Genomic DNA, 27,746 nt, shown 5'->3' on the forward strand with positions numbered 1-27,746 from the left:
AACTGGCTCTCGAGATGTGTGTGCATATTGGTTAATTTTAAAATGGTTCTGTGGTAAATACATCCTTTATTATTATCCCCTAATAGCACATTTACCTTATAACTATCATGACTAATAAAATTAGTGTTGTTAGATCATAGTTAACCATCACATGCCGACCAAAAGGATCATATCTGTGGTCATCCAAAAGATATAAACCTACATATTTCTAAGGTTTTATGGTAAATATTTATAAAAACATTTAGACTGCAATAGTCAGGATTTCAGTAGGTACATAATCACATTTTTATACTTAAAAAGGCTGCTGATTTTGGTACACAAAATGTTTCATCATATGTCAATGTCTCAAATTTTTTTGCCCATCATGGAAAAGCCAAGATACCTTGATCCTATAGACAAATGTAGCCAGTATGTCTGCATTAACATGGAATGGATGCTGTACAATATTTCAAGGAACTGCTATAAGAATGTGAAAAAACCTGACTGTGGTTTTCGAGGGATGCCAGTTCAGATCAACAGCGACAACTGCTGTCCTGAATGGGAATGTCCTTGTAAGTCTTGAAGTGGTTATATTAGATTATATATGAAACAGAGAATCCTAAACTTGCATATTAAATATTACAGGAAAATTATGACAAGATCATCCTAGAATGCCAATTTTGTTTTTATTTATTAATTAAATTTTTATGCTCCTCATCTCATTGTTGAAGCACCACAGGGTGGCATATGAATTCACACCCTGTTTTAACTGCTTACATAATTTTTATTTCTCATTTACTGAAATTTACTTTCTTCAGTATTGTCAGACAACTGGCTTGGTATATCCTCCCCCAACACAACACGTTTTTTATTAGCAGAATAAGATATGAAAGTCTGAGTTGAAATAACAAGTTATCTGATAAGTGGTTGTATTTGCACAGAATGACAAATCAGCTGTTTGATTTACCAGTGAACAAGCAGAATTCCAGTCTTTGCTGGTCTGATTACTTCTGCTGATTGCCATCAAATGTAATGTAGCTGCCAGACAATCCATTCTCTGTTGACTGTTTGTTGTGTCTGATGCATAGGTATAACTTTACATTACTCTTACGTACCCTTTTTATCAGTACAATATATTGCAAATGATTTTAGTATATGGCCTATTGAAACCATAGAGTACTTCTAAGTAAATACAGATAGCAGCAGGGGTAGGATTCAAATTTTTTAACAACTGGTTCTGTGGGTGTGGTTTGGTAGGCGTGGCTTGGTGGGTATATGATTGGGTGAGGCACCAAAATAACCCAGGTGCAGAGGATTGGGCTAGATGACCTCTGAGGTCCCTTCCAGGCCTATATTGCTGTGCTGTTTCAAAGCATCCTCTGAAGCTGTGTCTAGTGACAAGATTTGTGGTCCTTCCTTCCTCTCCCTTTTCTCTCCCTCCCTCCCTCCCTCTATCCCTCCATCCCTCCATCACTTTCCCCTCCTTTCTCTCTTTCTCCCTTCCTTCCCTCCCTCCCTCTTTCTTTCTTTCTTTCTTTCTTTCTTTCTTTCTTTCTTTCTTTCTTTCTTTCTTTCTTTCTTTCTTTCTTTCTTTTCTTTCTCTTTCTCTTTCTCTTTCTCTTTCTCTTTCTCTTTCTTTCTCCCTTCCCTCCTTTCTTTCTTTCTCCCGTCCCTCCCTCCCTCTTTCTTTCTTTCTTTCTTTCTTTCTTTCTTTCTTTCTTTCTTTCTTTCTTTCTTTCTTTCTTTCTTTCTTTCTCTTTCTCTTTCTCTTTCTCTTTCTCTTTCTCTCTTCTCTTTCTCTTTCTTTCTCCCTTCCCTCCTTTCTTTCTTTCTCCCGTCCCTCCCTCCTTCTTTCTTTCTTTCTTTCTTTCTTTCTTTCTTTCTTTCTTTCTTTCTTTCTTTCTTTCTTTCTTTCTTTCTTTCTTTCTGCCTCCCCATGCCCCATTTTTTTCTGCTAGGAGGCTTCCCTACACTTACCTGGGAGTCAGACGGGCCTCGTGGTGACTCCTGGGAGGGGTGGGGCGGAGTGGGCAGAGCCAGCTGGTGGTGGAAGTACCAGTTCACTGAACTGGATATAAAATTAACATCTGTTTCATCCGAACCAGCCCGAACTGGCTGAATCCCACCCCTGGATAGCAGTATAACTGTACAATTTCTTAAGCATTTTTTTATTATTTCTAAATTCAATGCAATTGTAATAGACTCAGTGTATAATTCCAGATTGAAAGAGGCTTGAAATCTTAATGAGATCTCATTAATTATAATTTCTTCCTTAGGTCAGTGTTCTATCCTCTCTGAACTGAGTATCATTACATTTGATGGAAATAACGTAGCGCTATATAAAGTAGCATCTTATATTTTAGTCAAGTTACCCACAGAAATTATTGTGGCTCATATTGAAAAATGCCCAGCTAATCAGGTAGGAACCTTACATAGTATCTTGCAGTAATTAGCATTTCATATTTTAAACACTAAAGATAGAAACAAAACTTCTTACAATGCTTTGAAAATGTTTTGGGTTTCTATATTTGTAAACACATTTTCTAACATAAATATTAAAAAGTATGTTTCACTTATATATTATATCTGAAATATATTGTAAATGATTCTTGATAATTCCACATGAATAGAACTAATAATAGAAGTGTATTATCGAGCAAACTGACCTCGTAAGTTATAAATATTAACATCTAATACTACTCATATCTTCCCAAGAAAAATGTTTGAGTTTAATGGTGGTTAATGGGAGTTGTCAGATATTGAATTAGATTCAGAGTTTTTTTAATTGAGGATACAAATGTTCAGGACAAATGTGAAGAGTCTAATGCAACTACAATGACGTGGGAAAATACCCAAACAAAGCCGAATGCCATACATGTAAGTACCCGCGAAAACTTAAGAAAACACACACACACACACACACACACACACACACACACACACACACACACACACACACATATATATATATATATATATATATATATATATATATATATATATATATATATATATATATATATTCATTCTGAGGTTTTCGCGGTATTTGTATGTGGATCTTTGGTTATTCGGGTTTTCTCCCGCGTAAAATTGGAAGTATCTTGACGACGTTTCAACAAAATCTCATTTGTCATCTTCAGGCTTGTGTCTTCGGGGGTATTTATATGTATGGTATTCAGCTTTGTTTGGGTATTTTCCCACGTCATTATAGTTGTGCTTTTAAAGTTGTAGCAATGTTTTGGCAGAATCTCATCTGCCATCATCAGGCTTCTGTATAGTGTTCGTCTGTGAGTCAGACTTTCACAGCCGTTTCTGTTTTAAATTTGGTGCTGGCCTACTGCTGTGCCAGAATGGTTTTTTCTTCATCCTGATTGGTTGGGAGTCTTGGTCTGTGTTTATTGGTCTTGGAGTTTGCAAACTCCAAGACCAATAAACAGCAAACTCCAAGACCAATAACAAAAACAAAGCTGAATACCATACATGTAAGTACTCGCGAAAACTTAAGAATATATATTCTTATATGGTATTTTGGTTTCTTCGGGTATTTTCCCACATCTTAATATTTGTGCTTTTATTATAGCGATGTTTTGGCAGAATCTCATCTGCCATCCTCAGGTTTGTGTATTGGGTTCTTTTTAATCTTGTGTGTCAGGCTTAACAGCAAGATACTACACAGGCATCACATCAAGACTGCCTTCAAAATGGACAAAAAAATAGCAGCCATCCTAAGAAACCCCAAAGATAAAATTGACCTAGAAAACCAAGGCATATATGAAGTACCCTGAGCATCATGCCCTGCCACATACATAGGACAAACCAACAGAAGGATAAGTACCCGCCTTGAAGAACACAAGAATGCAATAAAAAAGCTGGAACACACTTCCAACATATGAAAGCCACAGGTCATAGCATCGACTTCAGTGGCACCAAAACCCTCGCTACTATAGAAAACCCTGGCTAGAGAATCATCAGAGAAGCCATAGAAATTGATAAAAGACCTAATAGTATGAATAGAAGAGATGACTCCACCAGACTATCAATCATCTGGAAGCCTGCACTCACAAACAAAAAAATATCTACCACAATCTGATACAGATAATCAGAGTTGGAAGGGACCTTGTAGGTCATCTAGACCAACCCCCCACCCAAGCAGGAGACCCTACCCCATTTCTGACAAATGGCAGTCCAATCTCTCCTTGAAAGTCTCAACTGATGGTGCTCCCACAACTTCTGAGGGCAAGGTGTTCCATTGGTTGATTGTTCTCACTGTCAGAAAGTTTCTCCTTGTTTCCAGGTTAAATCTCTCCTTGTTCAGTTTCCATCCATTATTCCTTGTCTGGCCTACAGGCGCTTTAGAAAATAGCTTGACCCCTTCCTCCCTGTGGCAGCCCCTTAAGTATTGGAAGACCGCTATCATGTCTCCCCTGGTCCTTCTCCTGACTAGTCAAGCCCAGTTCCTGCAACCGTATGTTTTAGCCTCCAGTCCCCTAATCATCCTGGTTGCTCTTCTCTGTACTTTTTCTAGAGTCTCAACATCTTTTTTATAATGTGGTGACCAAAACTGGATGCAGTGCTCTAGGTGTGGTCTTACTAAGGCTTTATAGAGTGGTATTAGTACTTCCCTTGATCTTGACTGTATCCCTCTGTTAATACAATTTAGGATTGCATTAGCTTTTTTGGCAGCTGCTGCACACTGCTAGCTCATATTTAGCTGGTTGTCCACTAAGACTCCAAGATCCCTCTCACAGTTACTGCTATTGAGCCTGGTTTCACCCAGTCTATATGTGTACTTTTGGTTTTTCTTGCCTAAATGTAGGACTTTACTTTTCTCGAAATTGAATTTCATTTTATTAGATATGGCCCAGTGTTCTAGTCTATCTTCTTGGGTGTTAGTTATTCCTGCCAGCTTAGTATCACCTGCAAATTTGGTAAATTCCCCTTCTATTCCCTCATCTAAGTTGTTAATGAAGATATTGAAGAGTACTGGGCCTAAGACGGAACCTTGTTGCACCCCACTGCTTACTTTCCTCCAATCCAGGAAAGCACCTGGACGCAAACAACACCCCCTGTTAGGTATAACATTGATACCAAATATGGTTTGGGTGAATAAATATATAAAACTTAGATATCATGGTTTAAGTGCTTATCACTTTAAGCACAATGCAGCAGGCAATTAGCCGATTAAGGGTGCGGTTAGAAGTTACAATATAAGGAAGCATTAGAAGCTGGAAAGCTTACTGTCTCTGGCTGTAACTGTGGCTGTAACTGTTACTGTGTGCTGCTGCGACTAACTGAGATTACTGACTGTGAGTGCCTGTGAATGAACTGTTTTTGTTTGCTACTGTTTGCTGAATATCCAGCGTTTGTTTCTCTGGAGAGTGAAACCGGAGGAGGAGAAGATATCTTTATCGGCTGATAAAGATATTGCAAGGACTCTTAACTTGGACTATACTAGTGAGTCTTACTGGATGGAAATACTGTGAATGACTTAATGGACTGAATGACAATGCTTAAACTCTAACTGGATTAAAAACTATTTAAACTACAAACAGTGTTTGTGTTCAGTGTGTGTATACTCTGGGGCCCTTCCGCTCTCCTTTGGTTGCCTGGCTTGACTACTGCTGCAATACTCTTCTAGGGGTTAATTTCCAAACCCTAACATTGGTTATGGGCCCAGCAGCATAGTCTAACTAACCAGGATATAGCAGAGAGAGTTGGTCTGAGTTGCACATTACTGTAAAAACAAACTGTTTTAATTAGTTTAAAATAGTCAAAATATCTGAAGAGTAATGGCACAAGTAAATTTGTCACAACTGTCCATGATATCCAGGCTGGATGGAACAAACTATGTTTCATGGTCAATGAAATGTAGTTTACTTTACGCAGAGAAGGTTTGTGGGACATTATAGCAAACCCACCAGATGTGAGTAGCTGGGATCCTGCTAATGATGATGATAAAGAAAAGTTACAAGACTTTAAACTGAAGAATGAGCAGGCTTTATGCATCATAGGACTGACTCTTCTGTGATCAGCAGCTTGTCCATATTCGTGGAGAAGAAAATGCTGCAAACTGCTGGGAGAACCTCAGGAAGATTTATGTTCGGGACAGTGTAGGAGCACATATAAATCTTACACGGAAGCTTTTCAACGCATCTTCAGAGGAATGGAGATATGTTAGTTCATTTAAACTGTATGAAGAGCATTTTTCAAGATTTGCAAGAAAAAGAGCTTATATTTAATGAACTGCAACAAGTCTACATAATATTATCTTCATTAGATCAAAGCTATGATGACTATGTGACTTCGCTGGAAGTATTGCCAAAAGAAAGCCTCTCATTAACCGAGATTACAGGCAGGCTACTAGAAGAAGCCAGAAGAAGGCGTGAGCGTGACGAGCTGAGAGAAGATAAGAAAGAAGAGAAATTATCTTCAAAGTTTGAAAGAAACCAGCAAAGCAAAGTAAAGCACCCGGAAGAAGAGAATTTATCTTCAACGGCATACACAATTAAAAAGTGTTTTAATTGTGGAGGCAGAGGACATTTGGCAAGATTCTGCAAAAAGAGAAAAAGCCAGAATGTAAAAAGCCAAAGAAAGCATTTGAACTAGCCACGTTTAGCAACTCTGATGTGAAGAATAATTTATGGGTGGTTGACAGTGGCGCATCCCACTGCATCACAAGAGATAAGACAAAATTTATAAAAATGTCTACAAGTTCTCAACATATATCTCTTGCTAACGGCTGGAACCTGAAAGCGAAAGGTCAAGGTTTTGCACGTTGTCCGTACATAAACCAGGATATAAAAATGTTGTATGTACCGCAACTAAAGTTTAATTTGCTTTCAGTTAGGTATTAGATAAATTAGGTTATGTAATTACTTTTAAAGATAATAATTGCATAATTGAAAAAGATAACAAAAGGGTAACTGCAGCTTTAAATGGAACATTATATGTCTTAGATAATAGTAAGAAAGGGGAGGCTCAAACTGTATTTAATAATATAAAGCCTCATGAAGAATGTATCCATTTATTGCATAGGCGTTTGGGGCATGTAAATTTTAAAATGCTAAAACGTACAGTTGAGTTATCTGAAGGAATAAGGTTAAAACCTTGTGATAAATATTTGCGTTGTAATGTTTGCTGTGAAGATAAGAGCAAAGTATTGCCTGCAAATAGGCTAAATGGTTTCAAAACAAAAGAACCTTTAGAAGTAGTATTTGCAGACATAATAGGTCCAAAGAAACCCAGTATGGGGGTGCTAGATATATACTGAGCATTATGGACCATTATTCTAGATATGGGTTTTGCTATTTAATGAAAAGCAAAACTGAAACATATCAACATTTTTTCAATTGGCTTAGGTTTGCTGAAAGAAAGTCTAAACGTCAACTGATAACCCTGGTGACAGATAATGGCACGGAATTTATTAATAACAAATTCCAGAACAGACTTAAAGTAGCTGGAATAGAGCATAAGAAGTCTGCTCCATACAGGCCAGAACATAATGCTTTTATTGAAAGAAGAGGCCAAACACTACAGGCAATGGTTAGAACAATGTTAAATGATTCTGGGTTACCTGATTCTTTGTGGGGAGGCTACAATGTGTGCTAATAACATATTGAATAACGTTGTTAATACAACAACAGGTGAAATTCCATTTACCAGGTGGCATGGCAGGAAACCTGATCTAAGTTACCTGCACACATTTGGTGCACCAGCATGGGTGCATATTCCTGCACAACTCAGAAAAAAAGGGCAACATAGAGCTAAAAGATTTTTCTTCGTTGGTTATCAGGCAAACCATAGGGCATATAGATTTTGGGAGAAAGGCACATCTAAAGTGTTATGTAGTGCTAGTGCCCAATTTCTAGAACATGAAGGATGGGAGAAATTAGAACAGGATGTCAATAAAGATGTAATTATTGAATCCTATAGAAATCCCATTAGTTATCCCTGTAACTTTAAAAATAAAGTAAAGAGACAAATACAGGATGAAATAGTGCCCATAAAGGAAGAAACAGATTCAATAGCTGAACAGGATGAGGAAGATGAACAGGTAGTAGTTCAAGAAAGTCCTCCTGTAAGCCCTGTAATTCCCAGAAGAACTACACGTGTATCTAGACCGCCTGATAGGTACCAGGCTAACACAGTTTGCCAGATTAATCAAGTTCCTAATTCTGTAGAAGAAATTAAAAAGTATCCTACTAAGGAAAAAGAAAATGGTATGCAGCAATGAATAAGGAACTGAATTCATTAAATGATATGAAGGTGTTTGAAAATGCCAAATTACCTGTAGGAAAGAAATCCATTGGCTGCAAATGGATATTTAAGGTAAAAATAGATAAAGATGGTAATTTAATCCATAAGGCAAGGTTAGTAGCCCAAGGTTTTAGGCAGAATGTTAATGACTACGATGAGGTGTTTGCACCTAGTCTTAAGGCAGCAACCTTGAGAGCAGCTTTAGTGTGGGCAGCTAGTAAAAACTATATAGTTAACCATTTAGATGTGGAAACTGCTTACTTGCACGCCCATTAAAACATATTATTTATATGAATAAACCTGTTGGTATTAAAAGTGAAAATAAGGATAATAATGATTGTTGGTTGTTAAAGAAAAGCCTCTATGGTCTTAAACAATCAGGCTATGAATGGAACCAGTATATTGTAAAGGAACTAGACAATATAGGATTTAAAGTTGGTTTAGCCGATCCATGTCTGTTTAAGAGGGAGACAAATGGGAAAGTATCATTATTATTACTATTCACAGATGATATTGCTTTGATAACTGAAACTAATGATGAAGCAAATAAAATAATAGCATCATTAGGAAAGAGAATAAAGATCAAGCAATTAGGGAGATAAAGAAGTATCTCGGTTTGAATATAAAGAAAACACGGAAAGGTTTTAAGATATCTCAGGAAGATAAGATAAGCAAATTACTAAAAGATTACAAGATGGAGCTTTGTAAGCCAGCTAAGACTCCAATGAGTCAGGAGTTTAGCAACACTGATGTACAAAGCCCTGAGTTTGATAAGGTGATTTATCAATCTTTAATTGGTAGTTTGAGTTATATTAGTAATTGGTCTAGACCAGATATATCGTACTGCGTGAATCAGTTGGCTAGATTCAATTCTGCACCATGAAAGACACTGGATTGCAGCTAAGAGGATATTAAGATATCTTAAAAAGACAATGAATTATTCATTGTATTTAGAACCAAAGGGTGATTTAATTCTGTGTGCTTATGCAGATGCTAGCTTTGCATCAGAAAGAGACACTAGAAAGTCGACTTCAGGAACAGCCATAATGCTGGGTAAGACATTAATAGGCTGGAAGTCAATAAGACAACAGCATATAAGTTTGTCTACTATGGAGGCAGAATTCTCCTGTTTATCATTGTTATGTACAGAATTAATAATGTATAAACAAATGTTAATTGATATAGGTATAACTGTAGATTATCCTATAATTATACATGAAGATAATCAGGCAGCAATTCAAATGGCCACAAATATTGGAGTAAAAACAAGGAGCAAGCATACAGATCTAAGATACCTAAACGTGAGACAATCTGTAAGAAGTAAGATGATTCAGCTAGAGTACTGTATGTCGGATGACAATTTAGCTGATAATTTTACTAAAGCCCAAGGTGCCAGTAAGCACCAGGAGAGTTGTGAAAATATGGGATAAGATTGTAAGGTATTATATATTTATTTCACCCAAAAGGGGAGTATGTTAGGTATAACATTGATACCAAATATGGTTTGGGTGAATAAATATATAAAACTTAGATATCATGGTTTAAGTGCTTATCACTTTAAGCACAATGCAGCAGGCAATTAGCCGATTAAGGGTGCGGTTAGAAGTTACAATATAAGGAAGCATTAGAAGCTGGAAAGCTTACTGTCTCTGGCTGTAACTGTGGCTGTAACTGTTACTGTGTGCTGCTGCGACTAACTGAGATTACTGACTGTGAGTGCCTGTGAATGAACTGTTTTTGTTTGCTACTGTTTGCTGAATATCCAGCGTTTGTTTCTCTGGAGAGTGAAACCGGAGGAGGAGAAGATATCTTTATCGGCTGATAAAGATATTGCAAGGACTCTTAACTTGGACTATACTAGTGAGTCTTACTGGATGGAAATACTGTGAATGACTTAATGGACTGAATGACAATGCTTAAACTCTAACTGGATTAAAAACTATTTAAACTACAAACAGTGTTTGTGTTCAGTGTGTGTATACTCTGGGGCCCTTCCGCTCTCCTTTGGTTGCCTGGCTTGACTACTGCTGCAATACTCTTCTAGGGGTTAATTTCCAAACCCTAACACCCCCCCAATACTTCCAGCCCAAACACGCCCCAGCCAGCTACCCAAATAAAACCTAGCTTCCTAATAATTATCGGGCATTCACAAGAAACCAAGCTGCACTAAGAAACCCCAATGCACAAAACACAATGTTGCCAACCAATCAAGAACACAACAACTCAAAGACCAATAAAAACAGACCTAGACACCCAGCCAATCAAGATGAGGAAAAAAACATTCAAATAAAGCAGAAAGCCAGCACCAAATTCAAACAAAAAACAGCTGCTAAGCCTGACACACAAGATTAAAAAGAACCCAATACACAAGCCTGAGGATGGCAGATGAGATTCTGCCGAAACTTTGCTATAATAAAAGCACAAATATTAAGACGTGTTCGGGTACTTTCCCATGTCATTATAGTTGTGCTTTTAAAGTTGTAGCAACGTTTCGGCAGAATCTCATCTGCCATCATCAGGTGTCTCATGTGCCATCATCAGGCTTCTCCCAGAAGATAAGATTCTGCTGAAACGTTGCTGCAATTTTAAAAGCACAACTATAATGACGTGGGAAAATACCCGAACAAAGCTGAATACATATATATATATATATATATATATATATATATATATATATATATATATATATATATATATATATATATATATATATTTGTTTTCTTAAGTTTTCGCGGGTACTTACATGTATGGCCTTCAGCTTCAGCAGTTGCTACAACTTTAAAAGCACCACTACTATGACGTGGGAAAATACCCGAACAAAGCTGAAGGATATATATATATATATATATATATATATATATATATATATATGTATGTATGTATGTATGTATGTATGTATGTATGTATGTATATATGTCTGATTACACATGAATGTACAATGGAGGACAGTTTGCAATATTATTTACCACAGAGCTGGAATAATATATTTATGTGACAATAAATCTGATTCATTTTTAAAATTATTTTTCAGAGTACAAATTCAATAAGAAAACTAGTGAGTATTTTTAAAGTACAGTTGTTAATACATCAATCATTATTTAAGGATTAGTAATCTGCCAATTGTTTTAGTTTCAGGACAGTTTGTCCTTTCTTTTCAAGGTCCCATCCGGAAGTGCTTCTGGTCTTTGTTTTAAGAAACTTAATGTAACAATACCACCATATGCAGTACTTATTAACCGCTTAGCAAGAAAGGTGAGTTAAGCTTTTGCTGGACTGTAGAATCCTCCTGCAAAACGTTTATTATGTAGACAATCCAATTCTTTGATAGGCATAAACTAACTGGCCTTAATAAATAAGAGGCAACTATTAATAGAAAGCCTTAACAACTGATTATCTTTGTATGTATGACATATCAACCATCTATATAAAGCAGATCTGAATTTTTACTTATTTAAGAATTACAGACCATTAAATATTAAAATAATTTACATTAAACTGCTTGGCTAAAAAGATGCGTTTTAATATATTTTCTAATTAAGCAAAGGAGCAGTCAAAGTACACTATGGAAGTACATTTTATAGTTTGGAAATGGTCCAAACTATAGAGCAGGCTAAAGATTTTAAAATTATTTCTTTATTAAATTTTACACTGCCCATCTTGCCTAAATGACTAAGAACAAGTTCATAACAAAAAAGCAGTCCTTCAGATAATCATCCCCTAAAATGGTTAGGACTTTAATAGTTTATTCAATTTTTTTAATTTGTGTCCAGAAAGCAAACTGGCAATTGGTTTAAAATTTTTAGCCTCAGGTCTGAATAAATCTTATATAATATGTTATGAATATTGATCTAATTTGTCATGATTTTTTAAAAACTGTAATAATGCCTTTTCAAAAAATATTCCCAGTTCAACCTTACATCTTTAGTATTTGCTTTAATAAAAAGAAAATTCATATATCTTCAAATTTGTTCTTCATATTTTGTTGATGTTGTTCTGTTGTTGGCTTTTGTGGCCTTAATCCCATTCAACTATTCTCAAAGTTGGTTTAATTTTGCAGAAAAAAATAATACAATCACAATAGGATTTATAGGAAAATGAGGAATCACTAAGGATACTTTCTGTCAGAGTGTTTGCAGCATGACTACTATTGTGAGACAACCCAGGAGCAAAACACAGGACATAGAGGCTTTGTCTTTTACTGGTGGTTTATATACAATACTGCTATATACATACAACTGTTAGGCACATACCAGGTAATCAATCAATCTTCAACTCTACCCGGAGAACTACAATGGAGATAGAACACGAGGAGAGAGAGGCACCCTCTCATGGCCTCCCTTATATAGACAGCTTCTTAAAGTGGCAATAGCCCTGCTGACTCATCTTCACTGCATTTACAGCAGCCTTACAGCAGCTGGTCAGCTGTTAAATCTTCATTAACTTAACACAGGGGTCTTCAAACTTGACAGCTTTAAGACTTGTGAACTTCAACTCCCAGAGTTCCTCCTCCAGTCATGTTAGCTCAGGAATTCTGGGAGTTGAAGTCCAGAAGTCTTAAACTTGCCAAGTTTGAAGACTGTTGCCTTAACACTTTTCATTTATATTCCTCAACCCAAAACGATGCTTCCTTATCTTTTGTGATTATAATGTTGCATTCATAACAGATGCTAAAGAAAACAAGACACACTCTTTGTGGTTTGTGTTCAAAACATAGTTATGGTTTATCAGATACATGTCAATAGTCTAGGTAGCTTTGGGGTAGAATTAAGTAGCTACATATTTTGTAGTTAATACATAGCTCAAAGCCCTTACCATACTTGCTAAAAATAATTCATTTTTGAAAATATAACTTAGGAAAAAGTGTATTGTCAGATTTAAATATTGTGAAATTGTTTGGAGATTTGAGAAAATTCTTCTCTGAACAGTTTTCAAAAGCATAGCTTGGGAATGATTCTTTTAATTTCTGCAATTTTTCTGGATTATTTCAGGTAATTGTGAATTCTATAATCCAACCTTTGCCTTTCTCGCAAGATGGCATATGTATTCAGGACACTGGAGCAATGTATGTAATCAACACACCAGCTGGAATGAATATTAAATGGGCTCATGTTACAGGCATTATGGACATCCAATATGGCTTTAACTCGAACGTATCTATAAAGACAGAAGGGCTCTGTGGTAAGAATAGACATAATAATGTATTTTGTTATCCTGACTTTAAACTTTTAAATTTTTAGACCTAAATTTGCTCACTAATGTCTTCTTTTCTAAAATCTTATACTTCTCTCATCTCAATTCCTTCCATGGCTGCCATTTAGTTTAGGTAAAATTATCACAGTAAATTGTTCTAACTTACTTGGGGGAAAGGAGAAACTGTTACTTTTTAATTAGGTGAAAGCCACAGGAACTTTCAAAGTCAGCTTTCACCAGTTGTGCCAATATGACATATCTAATAAATTGTTCTTTGAGGAACTTGACTGCCTCAGAGTTCTGTTTTCTATGGGTGCATTACTTGGAACGCTGACAATACTCTGGTTCTTTTTTAAAAGTAAAAGATAGGCAGATGGAGGCAGGAAATCAAAAAATGCATTCTTAAACTGATTATACCTTATTTTAATAGTTTTTTTTTAGTTTTTAACAAACGGATGAGAAGGTTTAAATTTGTTTTCCTCTCTTAGAAATGTAAGGCTGCTTCAATCATTTCATATATTTTAAGTATATGTTTATTTTAAGGTGTCTGCAATGGTGATCCTTCTGATGACTTGAAAATGAAAAATAGGACAATAATTACAAATATGGAAGAAGTTGAAATGTTTATCAAAAGTTGGGAAATTGAGAAATCTTTTGATGTAACAACAAGAAGACCCATTAGAAATTGCACAGAGGATAATTGTACATATTGTATGGAACTCTTACAGAAGTGGGTTTTTGCACCTTGTCACAAAAAAGTGAGTGCAAAGTTATTATAAGTACACAATAGGGGAGGAAAGCTTGTGGTGCCAAAAGATCAAACTCAAATTTGGGTAGACTATGGTAGAATTGTAATATATAGGCAGATATGGCGGGAAGGTGGAATTTTTTACTGTTTCTCAAACGATTGAAAATGCCTCTGACTCAACAGTCTTTAGGCTAAATCTCCACACTCTAAATGAGACCCTTGAAAATCACCACTTAGCAAATTTCATCTCCCTATCTGGCTCCAGAATGAGTGCAATTGATTAAATAACTGTCTCCCTAATTTTTTGCAGCAGAATTTGAAAATGCAGAAGGGGCTGTAAGAAGGAAGTGAAATTAAACTTCTTTTTTCTACCGATAAACCAGGTTTCATATGCAAGAATGAGTCACTGGGCCTTAAATAAAATTGAATGAATAATAAATGAATAAAAATCATTTGGGGAATTATTTATTTCTTGATATAGAAATTGTATTAATATTTCAGCAACTTTTATTAAACAGCTACCATGTTTCCCCAAAAAGAAGACCCGGTCTTATTTTTTTCCCCTCCGAAAAGGTATTAGGGATCATTTTTGGGAGATGTCTTGTTTTTTTTCACATATAGGAGTCAGCGAGCATGGGCGCTGATGGGGCTGGGAGTGCTGCTACCGCCAGCCTTGCTCTCTCTGATCCACCATCTGCTTGCCTGCGGCTGCAATGAGCCAAGTTCTCAGCATGCCCCAATCTCCGCCAGCCCTGCCTGCTGGTCGTCTGCTGCTAGTTCACCTCTCAGCTGCTGTCTAAAGATCATATGCCTCCCCCATCCCCCCCGTGCCTCTGCCAGTGCCACTGCTGTGAGGCGAGACAAGTGATGGAGAAGAGGTGGCACCATGCTGCTGCCCCTGTACTCTCAGCCCCCACCATCCAACTTTGTCCTCAAGCTCCGTTGCACACTCTGCAAGCAAAGACAAACAGTAGGAGCAAAGACAAATAGTAGGATGGATCACATGCTTTTCTTCTGCCTCTGCCTTCTCCTGCTGCTTGGAGGGACTGGGCTGTGTGGGCTGCAGCTGCTTCTGGACAGCATCGGCCCCCACGCACCTGCTTGCTGCCTCCTGTGCTGGCCACGCCCACTCCGTTAATGACACTCTGAACTAGGGATTATTTTGGGAGTAGGCCTTATATTGTCAGCAGCATGAAAAATCATGCTAGGGCTTATTTTTGGTGTAGATATTATTTTCAGGAAAACACAGTATATTGATTGTGCTTTGAGTTGTATAAAATATGAATTAAAAATATGTTAATATGAAACTATGGATTGTTTTTCTCAATTTATCCAGATTACTGATTTATCAAATATATTTGATCTAGGTCTCACCACAAGATTTTTGTGAAAAAATGTGGGTTAACAATACCTATTTTGAAAATTATGAATGTGATGCACTTTCTGCATATGTAGCACTATGTAACAAGCATAATATCTGCATTAAGTGGAGGACACCAGATTACTGTTGTAAGTTTAATGCCCACATTCCTGATCATTTCATTTTTACTTGGCTTGTGCATTTTTAGTTTGCTAGAAATTAATGATACACAAAAGGCTAGATTTAGAAAGGAGCAACTCAGATTTACATTTTGCTTAGAATTCCACTCAATAATATTCTATATGTTAATATTGATAGTTATTAACTAAATGCTAATACAGGTAGTCCTCAATTTATTATCTTAATTGAGCCCAGAATTACCATCATGCTATGGCAGTCTTTAAGCAGGCTACTTGCATGACTTCCTGATTTTACAATCTTTTTTGCAGAAGTTTTTTTAAAAAAATATAATATCTGCAATGGGCATATTTTGCTGGAAACAGAAATAAACATTGGTTTTCTGCCATTTTTTAAAATAAATTGCGGTCACATGACTTCAGAATACTGAAAATGGGTATAAACATGGGCCAGTGCCCAAAACACTTAATTGTTTTTTAATTTTAGGGTCTATTAGTTGTATTATTTAATGTTTATCCTTTGATGACAAGGAAACAATTTACAAATTGTACAGACTAAACCTGGTCATTTAGAACTATGATTCACAAGAAATGTTTCCTCTTCCCACCTTCTTTCTTCCCTTTTCTAATGAACGTTAAGGAAATCTCAGCCATATTAATTTTCTTCCACATGTAGGGCTTGCTTGCCCTGATGGGAAGGAATATCACCCTTGTGTGCAGCCCTGTGATGCAAAAACATGCCTAAATAAATGGTTTTATGAGGAATCATCATGTTCCTATTTAAGAGAAGACTGTGTTTGCAAAAAGGGGACTATTCTTCATAGAACAGACTCTGACCTTTGCATTCCAGAAGAAAAATGTGGTGAGTAAGCCTATTAATAATATGCTTGCATAGTTTCTGATGCAAGTGTTCTTGCTTTCTGGTGGGACAGAGGCATGATTTTTTATCTTTTCTTTATCCAAATAATATAAAATTAATTAACAGTCCAATATAGCTCCAAAATTTATATTCCCTAACGGTTACAGCTAGGAAGCTGATATTTTACTGCAGAGGTTTTACTGTAAAAGTAATCATAACTTCATATATCCCATTAAACTAATAGTGATTATTCTCATTTAAATCTGGAATTATACTTTCCAACTGTTTTGGAATCTGAAAGAGCTTTATGAGTGCTATGAAATGTCAGTTTGCTGGTAAAAATCCTTCAGAATATGTTAATTTCAAAATGATAAATTATAATTTCTGAGGCTTAAGGTAAAACAAAATAAAAAAAGGAATCCAATATGATTATTTTATTGACAATAAAAGTTCTGGCAGGGCTTCGGCGGCGGCAGGAATCCGCGATTGTGCGCAGTTTCTGCTTGCGCTTGCCGCTGGAGTGCCCCGATCCAGCTGGATTCAGGGCTATAGTTACCCCGTAGAGGTAACTGAAGATAGGGGAGATCCAGCAGGGGTTGGGGGGAATCGCAACTCCCCTCCTCAGCTGGCTTAACTCCCTTTTCCGAAAGCGGTGGAGCGGCGGTCAGAAATGGCCGGCACAAAGAAGCACTCATTCGGAAAAGAATGTGAAGGAGGAAGCTGAGAAGTGAAAGTTTGGCTGACCGGGATAACAAGCAATATTCAAAATACCCTGGAATTTAAATTTCATCAAAGATACATCGCTCCCAAAGAAGATCTGGAAGCAGCGAATGAAAGTGAAAAGGGAAAGTTTTTTCTTTCTTTCTCACTCTCCTTCCTTACGGTGACAGCAGAGGAATGAGAAATTGGAAAAACCCGCTTTGGCATCAGCAGGTAATTAAACTGGAAAATTAAAGCCAAGTGGACAATAAAGATTTCTGAATATTGAAAAAAAAATTTTTTTTTGCTGTAAGTGGGAAGGGAGAGGAAAAGAATTAAGATTAAGATTTTGCTGGAGGAGGCTGCTTGGAATTTAAAAGACTAGAGCTAAATTGTAACAAGACTTCTAAAAGATACATTTTAATTGGAACTTTGTAACTGAATTGCCCCAGGAAGAGAAAGTGTAAAAAGAAGAAAGTGTTAAATGAAACAGTCTGTGTGTATTTGGATTGCTTGGTGACTTTGGGACTCTTGGAAATTATTATTTGAAAGATTAAAAACATTTGGGTTGTTTAAAAAAATTTCTACAATGGCATTACTTGTCGATGAACTGAAAATGGAATTTAAAAAGTATAAAGAAGAGGAACAAGAAGGAAAGGGCTCTTTTGGCTCTGTTTTTCGTTTCTTAGAAATGGCGATTTCTACTTATGAGAAACTACAAGAACAAGAAGATTGGGATGAAGAAGAAGCCATCTTTAATGAACAAGCAACTTTATCTGGGGAAGAAAGGGGAAAGGGGGGGGGGAAGAGAATAGAGAATTTAAGACAATAAAAGTTCTTATATCACTTGCAGTATTGAATTAAGCCAGGCCTGTATTTTAACGTTAAGGTAGGTAATCATTCTGGATGTGTATACATAATTGCAGTCATATGAGCCTGAGGTCAAAACTATATACAAGAGGCATTAATTAATGATAGTGTTGCAAGAGTGAAAATTTCTTAGGTGCAAATAACAAATTCTTGTAATATTTCCTTTCTCTCCTTAAAAGTGTCAGCATTTATTTTGCTCCAGTTTCTTACAAACATCAGCAGTTTTTTTTAACTTTCAGCTGCTGGTGACAGATATAGTTTATAGTCTTATATCATAATGTAAACAAGATGAATGTCATTTTTAAAAAATTGTTTTTTACTTTTTTAAATAGCCTGTTCAGATAATGAAGGACATCCTCACTCTATTGGGGAGATTTGGATTGGCTACAATAAAGGATGCTGCATGTATAAGTGCATGGAAAATGGGAGCATTATTGATACAGAGCCTGAATGTGATAAGCAGCCATCTCCAATATGTGATAGAGAGGCTGAAGTGATTGTCAGTGTAATTGAAGAACAAACTTGCTGTCCGAAAAATATATGTGGTATGTAATATTTATGACGGGCATGATATTCAATTGATAGGAAAGAATCTGTGTGTGGTATAGAGAAATCTAAAATATTTGGCACAATTATTTATTTGTCTATGCCCCTTTATTTTTACAAATAACTATTTCCCCCATAACAACAACCCTGTGAGGTAGGTTGGGCTGAGAGAGTGGTTTACCTAAAGTTACCCAGTTAGCTAGTGGTACTTGAACTTACAGTCACCCATTTTCAAACTTGGTACCTTAATCACTAGACCAAATTGGCTCATAGCTAATGCATAGTGAGAAAATAATCTGTCACTGTAAAAGTCAACATTTAAGTTTAAAAAATCTATTCACCATGTTTCATTTCTGTGATCTAATATGAGCACAGCCCATGAAAAATCTTCCTCTTTTGAATTATGGTAGAAATATCCATTTCATCATTTGTTGATTAAAGTCAAGATGGCAAATATGAATTGAAACACATTTTTGTTAACACCTTCTCATGGAAAAGTGGGAGATGGCATTCAGGCTTATACACATGTTTAATTATGGAAAATTAGAAGGTCAATTAAGACATGAGCATTCCAAAACCACTCTGTAAGTTGAGAAAGGAGTTTTGCAAACATTTTCAATTCTCTTTTAGAAGTAAAAAAAAAAAAAACCACCACCCAACAACACTAGGTAGAATACCAGAGATACCCAAATGGCAATCTAGTTGTGTGCTGAGCTAATTCCGGTGACATAAATTATTCTCTATATAATTTCAAGATTCTCTGCTTTTAGTTTAATGCATACATTAAAATAATGCTACATTAATATAAGAAGCCAAATAGCTTTAGATATGAGTTTTTATGTTAGCACAAATTGTTCTTTGCTTTTAATATGCTCTATATATTTAATATAACATTAAGTTATTTTAATATCAACAATCTTAAAATGCTTTCTTTGGAAAAAAAAAGTTAGTTCATATTCACATCATCTTGTTTATTAATCAGAACTTCTGAAATTCCCCTTTGAGTTCAGCACTGGCTTCTTTCAAAACATACCTACGAATCACAAAATCAATTTCCCCATCTATCCATCCATCCACCCATCCTTCCATGGTCCACCCACCGTTTATCTTCCTATATGCTGGACAATAAACATTTTCCATGAAAAGGTTAGGTAGAGATATATTGATTTGATTCAGAACTCTATTTTTTTGTTTTAGAGTGCAACATGACTTTATGTACCCCTATTATCCCGATATGCAAAAGTACTGAGAAGCTAACACTCAGATATACTCCTTTCTCCTGTTGTCCTCAATACCAGTGTGGTAAGTGATAGGATGAAGAATTTACTTACTTATTTATTTATTTATTTTTGTCAATTGCTTACAAGATAATAGGTATAAGAGGAAGATACTTAATATATTGAATGACTCCTCTCATCCGGGACATCAGCTCTTTCAACTATTACCATCGAGAAGGAGATTTAGGGTATTAAGAACAAGGACGACCAGATTTAAGAACAGTTTTTATCCAAGTGCAGTTTTGAGTTTGAATGCAGGGTCATAAGATTTTTTGTGGAATTTAATGGCTGAGAGTAATGGGGTATTTACATTTTTAAATTGCATAGAGATTATTGTATGGTTGGTTGTGTTTAGTTTAATTTTTTTTTTTTTTTAGTGGTGTTTGTGCAGTTTTACTTTGTGGAAGAGCACCTCATTTCATTGCACCCGCTTGCGAGTGTAATGACAAATAAATTCTTATGTCTTATGTCTTATGTATAAGTAAAAACATAGTTATGGATACATACAAGAAAAATAAAAAATAAAAATAAAAGAAACAATAGGACAGGGACGGTAGGCACATTGGTGCGCTTATGCACACCCCCTACAGACCTCTTAGGAAAGGAGTGAGGTCAATAGTAGACAGTCTAAGGTTAAAGGTTTTGGGGAAGAAACCACAGAGTCAGGTAGAGTATTCCAGACGTTGACCACTCTGTTGCTGAAGTTGTATTTCCTGCAATCAAGTTTGGTGCCATTAACCTTGAGTTTGTATCTATTGTTTGCTCTTGTGTTGTTATGGTTGAAGCTGAAGTATTCATTGACAGGTAGGACATTGCAATGTATGATTTTATACACTATACTTAGATCAGACAGAAGGCGGCGTAGTTCTAGGTATAGAATTTCAAGTCTGGTGGCATAAGGTATTCTACAATGAGTAGAAGAGTGGAGAACTCTTTTTGTGAAATATTTCTGGACTTTCTCAACTGTGTTAATATCAGATATGTAATGTGGGTTCCAGACTGATGAGCTGTATTCAAGTATTAGTCTAGCAAATGTTTTGTATGCTCTAGTGTAATATTACCAGAGAAAAAGCTACGTAAGATTAGGTTAACAACTCTTAACGTCCTTTTGGCTATGTAGTTACAGTGGGCTCTAGCACTTAGGTCATTAGAGATGAGTACTCCAAGATCCTTGACAGAGTTTGGATCATCAATAAGGTCTTGACTATTCAGACTATTTATTTAGAGGTGAATAACTTCTAAACTCTTAAAACAGCAAGTCATTGGTTATATTTCACTAGATAGCCTGCTTTGGTTTGCTTTGTTTTTTTTAAATTCAGAATGTGATATATCAGCATGTCCCAATGTTACTCGTCCAGAATGCCGAGAAGATCAGTTTATTGTGGAAGTGAAATTGGAAGATACGTGCTGTTTCTCCCATTTGTGTGGTAAGCTTTATTTATCATTATCACTATTATAATGTCTTCTTGTATTATATTGGTGAATATAGATAGACTTCTGCAAAGCCTTTGATTCAGTGGTACACGACAAACTACTCCTAAAAATAAAATCTTATGGTATCTCTGGACAACTGAATAACTGGATAGAAGCATTCCTGTCAAACAGACAACAAATGGTCAAAATTGGGAACGCCCTATCAAATCCAGTACCTGTCAATAGTGGTGTTCCCCAAGGCAGTGTTCTAGGACCAACTCTCTTCATAATCTACATAAACGACCTTTGTGATCATATCAAGAGCAATTGCGTTCTCTTCGCTGATGATGTAAAGCTGTTCAATACCACAGACAATACTACTACCCTTCAAAAAGATCTAGACTATGTATCTGAATGGTCTAACATATGGCAACTCCAAATCTCAACAAATAAATGCTCTGTCTTACATATTGGTAAAAAAATCAGAAAATAAAATACAAGCTGAATAGTCAAGATCTTGTTGATGACCCAAGCTCTGTAAAGGACCTGGGAATACTCACCTCTAATGATCTAAGTGCTAGAGCTCACTGCAACTACATAGCCAAAAAGGCATTAAGAGTTGTTAACCTAATCCTACGTTGCTTTTTCTCTGGTAATATCTCACTACTAACCAGAGCATACAAAACATTTGCTAGACCAATACTCGAATACAGTTCATCAGTCTGGAATCCTTATCACGTATGTGATATTAACACAATTGAGAAAGTCCAGAAGTATTGCACAAGAAGAGTTCTCCACTCTTCTACCCGTTATAGAATACCTTACGCCACCAGACTCGAAATTCTAAAACTAGAAAACCTCGAATTACGCCGTCTTCGGTCCGACTTAAGCATGGTATATAAAATCATACATTGCAATGTCCTACCTGTCAATGAATACTTCAGCTTTAACCATAACAACACAAGAGCACACAACAGATACAAACTCAAAGTAAACCGCACCAAACTTGATTGCAGGAAATACGACTTCAGCAATAGAGTGGTCAATGTCTGGAATACTCTACCCGACTCTGTAGTCTCTTCCCCAAACCCCAAAAACTTTAACCTTAGACTGTCTACTATTGACCTCACCCCTTTCCTAAGAGGTCTGTAGGGGCGTGCATAAGCGCACCAACGTGCCTACCGTCCCTGTCCTATTGTTTCTCTTATTCTTTTATTTTTCTTATATGTACCCATTTCATATATTCACAACTATGTATACACTTGTACTTATTATCTTGTAAACAATTGACAAATCAAATAAATAAAATAAATAAATAAATAAATAAATAAATAAATAAATAAAATAAATAAATATAATGTAATTTAGCTGCTATGGATATTCTTGTGTATGGTATCATATATAACATGATCTTTATGTTTCTCTTGAAGTTTGTGAATCTTGCATTGAACCTATTCCAGAATGCAATGAAGAAGAACTTCTTGCAGTAGATCTTAGTACTGCACATTATTGTTGTCCTCATTATCACTGTGGTAAGTTTTGTGTTGGATTACATATCTTGGAATGATTATTACTTCTTTTATTGGGATTTTTCTTTGTATTCAGTCATAAGCTTATACTTATGCTTTTAATAAATACAGTACAGTATAAATACATTTATACTGTAATAAATACAGTATAAATGTAGCTGCCATAGAGTCAATTATTATCTTATTGCTAAGATAATTGCTATTCTAAAAATTCAGGAAAATAATCAGGCAAAAATGTATTTAGCTATGTACAGCTATTCAAAATCTAAGCATGTATAATCTAAATGAGTCGTTCCTTAACTTAAGGGTTGCCTATGGCAGAAAGAACAAAAATAACAGTCAGCCATACATATTTGCAGTTTCACTTTAGATTTTTTAAATTTAATGTTGATATCTAAACATCTAGACTTTACCTGGTGCCTGCCTTAGCCATTCAATGGGAAAAATCTGATACCAAAAAAGTGATGAAAAGTTATGTATTTACATGTATTTACTTGGAGTGATGCTTTGGGATTTTGTTTTACAAGCAACTATTTTCTATACTATAGATTTGAGTCATCATGAGTAAGGTTGTCTCCTTTATCTAACAGTTTGTGATATGAAATGTGTTCTGCTACTGAAACCTCAAAGTTATTGTTGATTACTTGAACCTAAAATGATTATTCATTTCTAAACCATTAATTTAAGGTGGAAGGTAGAAATAATAATATAATACAAATAGTAGAATACTAGAAATAATAATATAATAGAGAAAAATTTTATGTTTACTTTCTAGTGATATTGTGGCAATAATCTTTTCAAGACATAATTTCTCTTTCTCTAGTATGTGAAGAGAATCTGTGTCCTATACCTCTTATGAATTGCTCTGCTGAAATGAAACTGATGAAAAAAAGTGTACCTGGACAGTGTTGCCCAGACTGGAATTGTGGTATCTATAATTTGCATTTTTTCTAATTATATAAACGAATGAAATAAAACTTCTATTCCCATTGATGTGGTCATAGTGAACCCTTCTCTCTTATTTTCTCCAGAATGTGATTGTGAGAATGGTATTGTACCAAGCTGTAAGTTGGTAAGAAAAGTTTACTTTTAAAATTGTTTTGGAATTCTTATTTTTCTTTCATTTTAAATGTTTCTATGCTACCCTGTCCTACATTGACAGCAATTATAAGTTTGCAAATCATGTAAAATGAATAAAATTATGTCAGTGTATCAAACAAAAGTATCTTGACAGAACTGAGATATACTGTGCAGTAAATTCTGATAAAATCACAACTAATGATAGATGTAGGTCAGTGGTGGCTAACCTTTTTGGTCTCCTTTGCCAAAAATTGTGTGCGCTCTTGCACTTGTGCGCTTGCATGCCAGCACCCAGAAGGCAATGCACGTGGCCCCCCACATCCCCTGCACATGCATGCTCAGTCCTCCCACACCACCCCATTATCTGCATTGCACCTCACAGATTATTTTTTGGCTGGTTTGAGGCCTTTTTCGGCCTCCCAGAGGCTGTAATACCGGAAGTGATGAAACAGGCCTATTATTTGTCCTGGGAGGCTGAAAAAGGCCTCAAACCAGCCGAAAAGTCAGCTGTGAGGCACGTGCATGCACAGTGATGCAAGTTTGCCTGCGGCTCGTGTGCCAGCACAAATGGCTCTGCGTGCCAACTGTGGCATGCGTGCCATAGGTTCGCCATCACGGATATAGGTAGAAGAATTTTGGTAAACACTGACACTTGTAAAATAAGCTTTCAGAAATCGTTCTGTAATCAATCCATGTCAAAGCAATGTTAAAAAGACAATGCCTGTAAAGAAAGCTGAGATTGAATGTAGAAAGTGAGAGGAATAGGGGCCAAATATGAATAATGACAAATACATACATAGACAATAGATTAGGTGACAGATAGATGATAGATAGATAGATAGATAGATAGATAGATAGATAGATAGATAGATAGATAGATGATAGTGTGTGGCATATTATGCTATAGTATACTGTTACTAATTCATTTATAGTAATAACACAATGTTTGTCTATTATATTCTTCTACTTTTATATCAGAGCATAGCAATTTATGATAGAAATTTCTTTGTATCTGTGTTATTCAAGTTATAGTTTTCTTTTTTGACTTTTGGCAATTACCTAAATAAATTCATAAAGTTTTCTTGTCAATATTTTCAGAAATGGCTTGTCTTTGTTTTCTTCTTAGGGAAGTAATTGACCCTAAGTTACCTCATTAACTTTGTGTCTAAGGCAGGACCAAAACCAATTTCTTCATTTTAGTCCAACATCTTAACCAGTACAGCAGACTGGTTATTAATCATATTAATACCAATATGAAAAGCAATGAAGATGTGACTTGATAGATATTTGCTGTAGTTTTTATAAGTTGTAATTATGTTGTTAGCTATTGTGCTTGTTGGACAAATCTAAACCTTAGACCAGAGGTCTCCAAACCTGGCCACTTTAAGACTTGTGGTCTTCAACTCCTAGAATTCTGGGAGTTGAAGTCCACAAGTCTTAAAGTGGCCACGTTTGGGGACCCCTGCCTTAGACAATAAATATTGGGGCTGTCCTAAAATGGCAACATTATTTGTTACATTTATAGAGAATTATTGTACTAAGGCATTCTACTATCCATATTGCCCAATATTTAGTATCTAGACACAATATGCCTTTCTGCCGCATATAATAGAATGCCTTGGGGCAACCTAACACCTACAAAAAACATTCACAGCATTGATCAATCAACCAGTTAGTCTTTAAAACAGCTATACAGTTGTGATACACATACAAAATGGTCAGATATTTGATCACACATTCATGGTTGCCATCCTCAATTTTTTTACTACCATTTTGTGGACTCCCTGCAGTTATACATGTTTAGTTGCCTTCCCTGAATATGCTGCTGTATCAAGATTGAAAAGTAACAGCAGCTCCCATTTGACTTTCTCATTTCTGGTGAATATCAATGTAGTTTGGGTTTTGTAGAAAAAAACTAACAATTGCAATAATAACAAGGAGGAGATGGACCTAGTGCTCTTAATATGGGCATGTGGCCTAATGGTTCCTCCAAACTTGCATTCAAACGTGCAACAATATTTTGCTGATAAAATGCATTTGATAATTTTTATGTTCACTTTCTTACAAATGAAAGTACCTTACAAATGAATGTATGCAATTGAACAATGTATCATTGAAATATTTCATAGGGTGAAGTTTGGAAAATAAGTGCTAATGCTTCTACTGCATGTGGATGTCCACATTACATTTGTGGTATGTACATATGTGTGTGTGTGTGTGTGCGTGTGCAGGCATGAGCATTCTTTTCAATAACTTTTTAAAATATTGAGTGCGTGTGCAGGCATGAGCATTCTTTTCAATAACTTTTTTAAATATTGAGTTTTCAGTAACATAGTTGTTAAGACAAGTTCTATACACTTTATGCACTTTATGCTTACAATTTTCAGTAATCTTCTAGTTTAAAATAAGAAAGGGAGAGATTCTGTTAGAATAGAAATATTCACATGAACTAGCATTCTGCTTCCCGTACTTAGTTGTATTAAATTTATTAAGGGAACAATAATACATAGATAGCTAAATATATTTTGTTATTTATATTCTATTAAGACCTAAGCTATGTATTAAATATTATTAAATTCCATTTATCCTAAAATATCAGGGCAGTATGCAAGGAAAAGAAAAAAATACAAATAATACAACTGGCAGTGATCAATTCCATAGCTGGAATGCTGACAACAATACTAGCCAAAGTCACACTAACGCTAAGTTCTAAGCATCAACCATTGAACTTTGCAAATAAATCACAGTTCATCACCAAACGTTTCTTATTGTATGTGAAAAAAAAATGATACTAAATAGTACTCTTGTTTTGCATACTCTGTTTCCTTCCTTCCTTCCTTCCTTCCTTCCTTCCTTCCTTCCTTCCTTCCTTCCTTCCTTCCTTCCTTCCTTCCTTCCTTCCTTCCTTCCTTCCTTCCTTCCTTCCTCCTGCCCTCTCTCCCTAGAAAAAGAAAATGTCTGTATATTCCAAGAAGTCACTGTACTGAACCCGGGTCAGACATTGATTCAATATTTGGATGGAGAACTTTGTTATATGGCAAAGTGTTCACAAGAAAGAGACCTTAACACAGGATTCCACACTATAAATCTGGCAGTAGTTAATTGTTCCCAAAAATGTGAAGCAGTAAGTAAAAATATGCATATAAAGTCATTTCTGGACATAATTAATATAACAGCATTTATTTAAAATGGTGAGCAATATCTTAACCTGTGTTCAAAATAAATGTATTTATTATTTAGGGAAATATAAAATAAGGAGTTAGATTCAGTGATTTCCTTATTCCAATAAATGTCTCCACATCAAAACCAGTTTTGCATCCAAAGTCAATGATTAAAGCAAAATCTATTTCCCAGGAATGGAGAAATTTGTAATTAATTTGTAACCAATAGGTATTTTAAAACAGATGCAGGTGAAATATATGAATTATGTGCCTATCTATGCAGTGATCCTGTTATTTTTCCAGAGAAGAAATAGAATTTATTTCTTTTACATTTATTTCTCAGAGTTTCTCAATCCACGGTACTTCTGTATGTCATATTTTCCTAGCCTTCTTTTATCATTATGGTTTTGGCTTTTGTATGGTAGGCAAAACTGCACACTCTGGACTCACTGCATGAACTTTTAAAGCAGCCCCTTATCTCTTTTTGTGGTATTTTGGGATTGTGCATGTATAGAAAAAAATTATTGATTTATTTATCGTATGGCAAATACATGGACTTATAGTGGTTCAAATGTTAATGTCCATTCCACCCAGCTATTCAAAGACGGGGTGGTCTATGTTAAAAAAAATCAGACATTGGGT

The 27,746-nt window shown here is 35.7% G+C and overlaps 1 protein-coding gene across 1 annotated transcript in view; it reads left to right on the plus strand.

The window, feature by feature from the left end:
• Positions 1-27,746, plus strand: part of OTOGL (otogelin like) — a 95,964-nt gene that overhangs the window by 56,691 nt on the left and 11,527 nt on the right. Inside the window, exons 34-49 of the mRNA XM_026667629.2 lie at positions 374-551; positions 2,256-2,398; positions 11,267-11,290; positions 11,395-11,487; positions 13,224-13,413; positions 13,969-14,183; positions 15,541-15,682; positions 16,347-16,532; positions 18,431-18,643; positions 19,842-19,946; positions 21,241-21,348; positions 22,765-22,866; positions 23,687-23,791; positions 23,895-23,935; positions 26,073-26,136; positions 26,889-27,067. Coding sequence (XP_026523414.2) covers positions 374-551; positions 2,256-2,398; positions 11,267-11,290; positions 11,395-11,487; positions 13,224-13,413; positions 13,969-14,183; positions 15,541-15,682; positions 16,347-16,532; positions 18,431-18,643; positions 19,842-19,946; positions 21,241-21,348; positions 22,765-22,866; positions 23,687-23,791; positions 23,895-23,935; positions 26,073-26,136; positions 26,889-27,067 — 2,088 coding nt within the window. The remainder of the gene's footprint in view (positions 1-373; positions 552-2,255; positions 2,399-11,266; positions 11,291-11,394; positions 11,488-13,223; positions 13,414-13,968; positions 14,184-15,540; positions 15,683-16,346; positions 16,533-18,430; positions 18,644-19,841; positions 19,947-21,240; positions 21,349-22,764; positions 22,867-23,686; positions 23,792-23,894; positions 23,936-26,072; positions 26,137-26,888; positions 27,068-27,746) is intronic.

Source organism: Notechis scutatus, chromosome 6, assembly GCF_049901735.1.
Source record: "Notechis scutatus isolate UNSWTSFEM ecotype Mainland chromosome 6, rNotScu1.2, whole genome shotgun sequence".
In the NCBI taxonomy this organism is placed as follows: Eukaryota; Metazoa; Chordata; class Lepidosauria; order Squamata; family Elapidae; genus Notechis; species Notechis scutatus.